The sequence below is a fragment of the Scatophagus argus genome, chromosome 10, assembly GCF_020382885.2.
Source record: "Scatophagus argus isolate fScaArg1 chromosome 10, fScaArg1.pri, whole genome shotgun sequence".
NCBI classification, from domain to species: domain Eukaryota; kingdom Metazoa; phylum Chordata; class Actinopteri; family Scatophagidae; genus Scatophagus; species Scatophagus argus.
Window position 1 is genome coordinate 6,198,568 of NC_058502.1, and position 7,652 is coordinate 6,206,219.

Consider the following 7,652-nt stretch of genomic DNA (forward strand, 5'->3'; position numbering starts at 1 on the left):
TAACACAGTGATGTCCAGATCTTTACCAGTACCAGTGGAAGAGAAGAGAACGTCAACAGTGAATGTATCTGGATTGGTCTTTTTTTATTATTTGACATAAATCCTCTACAGAGGAGAAAATGTAATGAATTACATTGTCTGTTGATATTAGCATTTGTAGAGTATGTCCATGGCACTCAGATAGCAGGCCTTCTCAGCGATGTAGCACTCCCCAGTGTGGTTTGGGTGGAACCGAGTGCTGGTGGAGTACTGGATGACCAAACCCTCACTTGCTTGCGTCTGAATATGAGACTTTTGCAACAGCTTGCCATCATTGGCTTGGTTTGTGCTCATCAGCACCTCCAGCTGGTCCGGTAACTCGCGTACAGAGGAGAGATCTGTGGTGACAGTTTCTTTACCGAAGTTAAGCAGCACGAGGAAGGCTCGGTCAAGCCCATCCATCTCTCTGATATAAGCAAAGATACTGGCATCGGTGTAGACGTAGCAGAACCATCCGCGTTGAAAAGGGAGCTCCGACTGACGCAGGTTGCTCAGGAAACGATACTGAGCCAGAACAGAGCCTTCATCTTTCTTCTGGACCTAGAAGAGAAAGGTTGGAGAGCTGATATGTGATCAAAGATGAAGTTTAGCAAGCTCTGATCAAATGTTTGTGCAGAGTTGATCAGGACCTCCACATTGATGGAAGAGTAGTCGGGGTGCACAGGCAACCAGGTGAGGTTTGTTTTGTCGTTAAAGCCTGCATTCATGGCATCATTCCACTGCATTGGAGACCTCTGAGGGTCCCGACTGAGACTCTGCAGCGAAAGGACAGAAATCGCTTCAGCCTTTTCATACAATGTTTGACAAAGAGTGTATTCTGTATGGATGAAAGTTTTTTTTTGTTTTTTGATAACCCAAGAATACAACAAACCTGCAATAAATTCTACCTCTGTGAAGGTTAAATTTTTCAGTTTTTGTTGAAATTATTTTACAAATATGATGATTTCAGTACAAAGAGCTGATTTTTTTATGCACCTCCTGCACCAGACAGAATTGTTACAGTGAATGTTTTATATGTGTTTTTCAGTGTCTGCACGTCACTGACCACATTGTATCTTCCAGCAGGGTCCTGTATCTGACTTTCTGTAACATTAATGTTCTCCATGCCAATCTCCTCGCCGTAGTAGGTGGTGGGTGTGCCAGGAAGAGTCAACAACAGCATGTTGATGACTCGGGTATAGATTTTACCAACACTGGAGGCAATTCGAGGCTTGTCATGGTTCCCAACCTGAAAGCAGTGGAGGTAAGAGAGACACGAGAGGATGGAGGGGTGAGTGAGATAAGCTGTGAGGGAAGAAAGTTGAACTTAGGGGTTGGGATCATGGAGGAGAAAGATGAAGGTAAAAGGAGAGGGATACAGGATAGGCATGAAGTGAGGGAAAAACCTGAGACCAATATGATTTGGTGTTATCCTCATGTGGTAGTCTTGTTTATGGAGGAGCCTATAAACTCGGATGTTAATGTGACTGCAGTGGCTCACCACCCAATTGGCCCACTCTCCCTTGGGCATGTTGGACATCCACAGATGGACCAGATGCTGAGCCCAAAAGCCGCTGGTGTTCTGAGGCAGGTCCAACAGGTAGAAGTTAAAGGGAAAGTCACTTTCTCTCACCAGTGGGGTGCTGTAGTACATCATGGTTTTGAACACCTCATGGTAATCATATGACTCTGTCACCATGAACCTGGAGTGGAGAAAGAACTTAAGTTGTGTATGATAACTACTAGAAAGGAGGGATATTTTTAGTCTGTTCACTATGTTTAAATTAAATTAGCTTATTATCAACATATTCATAGAAGTGAGACAATTAAGTGCTACAGAATTATACATGGACGATTTTACACAAATCTGAAGCAGCGCTATACACAGGACAGGAATACACCAAGACTTAAAATCAGTGCATAAGAAATAAAATGATTAAAGCCTACAGCAACACTGTCATCATATGATGTGTCTTGGATTATTAAATTAAGTAGATAAGAGCATTATTGTATTGGCAAAGTTCACATACCTGTATCTGCCAGGCTCACGACTGTAGATATCCATCACAGCCCTCCACTCCCTCAGCAGGTCATGCAAGCCTGGCTGACTGGTGGTGTAGTCATGGTAGAGGTCCCACTCTGTAGTTACAGACTCCTGGAATGTTGAGCACACAAAGACATGAGGGGACGTGACTATTATTGGATTTCTGGCACCCTGAGATCACCAACTATAGAGCCCAGATGAATTTCCCTCTCCCCACTGGGATTTGGAAGTGCTTGGGTGTGAATGTGTTCCTTTGTCAGGCCAAAGCACAGGGTCCAGTCGCAGGCCAGGTAGCTGGAACAAACAGTAGAAACCAGACACGCAGAGAGTGTAGGGGCCCAGTGATAACGGGCTTTTGCATTCAGTGATCAAGGACTACTATTGTGTGTAAAGAATGTTGAATGGGACATTAGTGGCCGTAATATAAAAAGGGGCAGAATTTCAGTATACAGTAAAAAGAGACACAGGCAGAAAAATAAGGTCTTTGTTAAGGTTTACCAACATGAAGCTGGTAAAACTTGCTTCACTCCTGAAAGCTCAGGAACAATCACTTTATCACTTTATTATCACTTTATTTTAAAAACTAATGCGTATGACTTTTCCTGTAGGATGAACTCAAACACAGGGACAACACACAGAAAAGACAAGGACATCAGTCTCTTTTCACAAACTTGTTTCTTAACCACCGAGCTGACGTTCTGCCACATGAGCAAACTGCCCAGCCAGCAGCCAGTAAAGCATGGAATAGTTGGTCTGACTTCAAAGCCACAGCCAGTACAAAACCGCTAAAGCAATAATGATAATACAGATAGATGGTTAGTTATGATTGGCTGAATCATATTCAGGGTCAGTGATAAAATCCTCATTATTCCAATAAACACACAGATGTGACTCTTAAGTGCAAAGCTGTAGTTCTGCTTCTTTGTAAGCACATTGAAATCTCTGTGTAGTGCCTGTTACTACAAGGAAATGTCATGTACCGTTACTGCTATCAAACTTCACCATAAAGCACAGCTTGGCATGAGTTATTGCTTAAAATGGAAAATCAGTTGCCACACAGTAGACAGGTCAGTCTCAGTACTATGAGTTATTCCGCAGTGGTAACTAAATCCCAATGACTTGCTAATCCACCAAAATATGCCTCTTTTCTATTAATCTTCCCTCTGTGAGAAATAACTTCAGCCTCCATGGAACAAAAAGTCTTTCTTAGTGGGCTTATCTCTGCATGAATCATGAACCCTTCAGACTCCAAGTATTTTCACCAGAGGGGCACTGGATGAACCTGACATTTAAGCCAGAGATAAATGATGAATGATATACATCATGAACAGTGTGAACTCGCCCACTCTGTTGTTGATAATGTTTGTTCAACCAGCTACACTAGAAAGCAGCTCCTCAGTGGAACTGCTTCTAAAAAAAAATCATATAATTACATAATTGGATGTTACAGTGGAGACTGTTATCTAAACTGAACTCTGATCTTGTGAGCTCAGCGAAAGAAGAGCAGCCAGGCTGATGAAAGCACAATAAAGCACTACTGACTAAACAGAGCCTCTGGATGTTGTTACTTTTTATTGCAGACATTTTCTGCCTGAACACAGGCTGTAAAGAGATGAAGAGATTAAAAGTTATGAGGTGCAACGAGGGAGCGCTCACCGGTGGTCTGCTTGGATCCACCTGTGGTTCATCCCTCAGGTGTACAGCCTCCAGGACGTGCTTCACAGCATCCATCCGAAAGCCATCCACTCCTTTCTCCAGCCAGAAACGAATAAGATCCTAAATTGAAATGATAAATGCAATTTAATGTAATTCTATTATATGCTCATTTCAACTAACCCTCCGTCCAACTACAACACAAGAATGTTGTGTGTAAATGTGCACAGTATAAACACAGACTGTCTTTTGTTCCTTCTGTTGTACTATGAGCTCTGGGTAGCAGCAGTTAAAGACACAGGATTATATGTCTTAAGTTAATGTGTAATCAGCATTATTGCTACAGATTACAATAAAAAAGCAAAAAAGGATGACACTGAGACTTCAACACGAGTTACAACATGTGAGTCACCAAAACACTTTTAGAAATAAAGCACGTGTGGGCATCTGTGGTTCTGTGTTCTTACAACAATCTCTTTGCGGACATTTGGGTTCCAGAAGTTCAGGTCTGGTTGCTCCTTAAGGAACTGGTGCAGGTAGCATTGTCCTCTCACTTCATCATAAGTCCATGATGAGTTCCCAAAAATACTCACCTGGGGGAAAGGAGGAGGGAAACCAAGGAGAAGAGGATTATAAAGCATAGGCATGAAACTAACATCTGGTGTCTCTTATATTTTCACTGTAAGTTCAGTAGAAATGTGCCCAAAGGTACTGAAGAACAGTGACAGTACCAACCCAGTTATTAGGCTTTGGTGAGGTTGCATTGCAGTCAGTCCAGACGTAGTAATCCTCATAGTGAGGATCTCTAGTCCGGCTCAAGTTGAACCAGCGGTGTTTGTCACTGGTGTGATTGGGAATGAAATCCATGATCAGCTTCAAACCTGATGAAAGCAGAGAGAGAGAGAGATGAGCCTGTTATGAGATGATCCATCATCGCTTCTCCCACCTGTGTACACTCACACAGCACACACCTTTGTTGTGCATTTCAGCCAGCAGCTCTTCAAAGTCATGCATGGTTCCAAAGAGGGGGTCGATGTCCCGGAAATCCTCCACATCGTAGCCGAAGTCCTTCATGGGAGAGCGGTAGAAAGGACTGATCCAAACTGACTTGATGTTCAGGTACTGGAAGTGATCCAGCTGCTCCCGAATTCCTGCCAGGTCAATGCAGAAATGAAACTTAGAAGTGAGAAAACTGCATCCATCAGTCCTTAATTGCATTGTAATTGCAATATTCATACACTATAGACACAGTTGTGCAAAGACATTAAATGACTTTAAAATTATGTTGCTCAGAGTTCAAAATGAGTTTACATTTTGTAACTAGTTTTCGTAATTTATTTTTGCACACTTTTGCTTTTTGTATTCTTTTCTGTTCTTGTGAGCTGCCACGACAAGTGAATTTCTCCAATGTGGGATCAATAAAGTTCATCTTATCTTATCTTATCTTATCTTATAAGTGACCAAATAAAATCAATGATTAACCAATGGTTTATCTAACCATGATGAGAACAACTTTTGGGTTGACAGATTGTGAACTTGTGAACTTTTGTGTTTGGCAAAAAGGTGGTAATAAATGTTGGCAATGTTTGAATAAATGTGATTCACACTTAATAAGTTTACATTTATAAATATATTGCGATTGAACAGGCTCTAGTGCAGGTAACGCAGGCACCCGAGGCTAAGTTGGAGCTGTGAACTATTTTTAAAGTTAAGAAAAGTGCATTCATGCAATCATCAATGCAATCCATATTAAATTCTATGATTGTAATGTTTTGGAGGATTATTAAGTGGGGAAAAACTGTTCATGCAGCAGGTACCTTTGAGGTCTCCAACCCCATCTCCGTCCGAGTCTTTGAAGGACCGGGGGTAAATCTGGTACACCGGGCTGAGCTGCCACCAGTTCAGGCAGCGCGGCGACAGCGCGATCACCGTGATGGTGAGCGCCGTCAGCGCCAAGGTGCAGACCACCGTCAGCCAGAACAGGATCTCCCGGGGCACTCGGTACCGGGCCTGGGAGGAGTACAGCAACAGCACCTCTTTGGGCATGCCGGCATACGGTTTGACCTGTTTGTACTCAGTCGCGTCCGGGTCCAGCTTCACAGCGGTGCAGTCCCCCTTCTCCTCCTTCTTCTCCTCGGAGAAGGAGGTGTTGGTGTCCGCCACCGAGCTCCCCTCATCGCTATCCCGATACCCCGGGTTTCTGGTGCATTCCCCCAGCTCCATGGTAGCGGTTTGTTTCTCTGCAGTTGCCAGATTTATCAGAAGAACAGCTGAAAACAAGCCGTGCAGGTTTAGCCCTTCTTCAGAAACACGAGCGACTCGAGGAGTAATTTATCTGCTCTCAAGGGGTCAGAGTACACACACACCTTCAGCTCTGTCTCTCTCTCTCACACACACACACACACACACGCCCACACACAGCAGGGCCACCTGAGGACTGTGAGAAACTGGAGAGCTGGATGGAAGTGGTTAGAGATTAACATTTCTTGTCGCAGTGTTGGCTGAGAGGTGCTCAGACAAACGTTCATTCCCTTTACCTACACCAGTAAGAGTTACACAGATGGTGTGCAAGACATCATGCGTGCTAACTGAAAACAGACAAACATCTCTGGGCCAAAGAGAACTGCCTGCAAAATAAAATCTATTCAACAAGCAGAGTCCATCAAAGCTACATACAATTAAAAATATGGGAATAACTTGTGCCATAATTATAAATTCAGATGTCTAGGTTATTATGTTAAAACTTTAGGGGCCCAACTTCAATCACTTTGCATTTTTTAAGAAACTTAATGGTACACTATAAAGTATTGGGACACCTGAGCTTTACACCGACAGGGACTTTAATGACATTTCAGTCTAAATACACAGACAGCTCTGCAGCTAAAACAGCTTCCACTCTTCTGTGAAGGCTTTCCACAACATGTTGGAGTGTTTCTGTGGGAGTTTGTGCCCTTTCATGCAGTACAGCATTTGTGAGGTCACACACTGATGTTGGACCAAAAGGCCTGGCTCACAGTCTCCGTTCCAGTTCATCCCAGAGGTGTTGGATGGGGTTGAGGTCAAGTTAAACTCATCCAACCACATTTATAAATCTTTCTTTGTGCACTGGGGCACAGTCATGCTGGAACAGAAAAGGACTTTGCCCAAACTGCTACCACAAAGATGGCAGCATAGCATTGTCCAAAATGTCTTGTTATGCTGAAGCATTAAGGTTTCCCTTCACTGGAAGTCAGGGACCGAGACCAACGTCTGAAAAAACAACCCAATAAAGAGGTGTCTGGATACTTTTGTCTACATAGCGTAGCCTTCTTTTCTCAGCTAAATGGTAACTTCCCCCTCCCCCTCTTTGTTAATCATTTCTGTGAGGCCTGGCACTTAACATTGTACACCACAGTGGGCCCATACAAAAAAACTGGAAACACACACAAAAACTTTAGATGGTCTTGTACTGAACGGTGAATGCTTACAAAAAGGGCCAAGCTGACATTTCAAGTTGACACTTAAAAAAACAAACAAAAAAAAACAAAGAGTTTAAATTTAAATCCATCTTTTATTGACGTTTATGTTCACTGTATGGTCTGTAACATCACAATAGCATAGTGGGAAATTAGTACAGGAAGAAGGAATGGTGGTGAAAACCCTGGGCGTTTCATAAACCCCTCCTTCCTTTATTCTTCTCAAAGGTGAGTGGGCCATATGTTACTCTCAAATGCACACCAGTTTATCTCGTTCGGTCTTCAAAATACAGATTTTTTTTTTTTTTTTTTAAAAAAAAGGAGCTAAGAAGCACAGGAATAAATAAAAACAAGTTTGGAGGCTATCATTGCCATCATACATCTGTCAGTTCTAATAGTATATATATGAAGAGTGACCGGAGATGACAGAAGAAGGTGACGAAGAGCACAAGGATTAATCTCTATCCTTAAAAACAACTCAT

The 7,652-nt window shown here is 42.7% G+C and overlaps 1 protein-coding gene across 1 annotated transcript; it reads right to left on the reverse strand.

Annotated features, from left to right (window-relative positions):
* Window positions 1–63: 63 nt before the first annotated feature.
* On the reverse strand, window positions 64–6,096 carry slc3a1 (solute carrier family 3 member 1). The gene is made up of 10 exons (XM_046402448.1): window positions 5,533–6,096; window positions 4,687–4,866; window positions 4,451–4,596; window positions 4,183–4,308; window positions 3,719–3,838; window positions 2,049–2,173; window positions 1,520–1,721; window positions 1,085–1,267; window positions 669–794; window positions 64–579 (listed from the first exon to the last, which is right to left on the reverse strand). Exons 1-10 carry the CDS (start codon window positions 5,936–5,938, stop codon window positions 148–150), a joined length of 2,046 nt encoding a protein of 681 aa, XP_046258404.1. The 5' UTR covers window positions 5,939–6,096; the 3' UTR covers window positions 64–147.
* Between the last annotated feature and the right edge of the window lie 1,556 nt (window positions 6,097–7,652).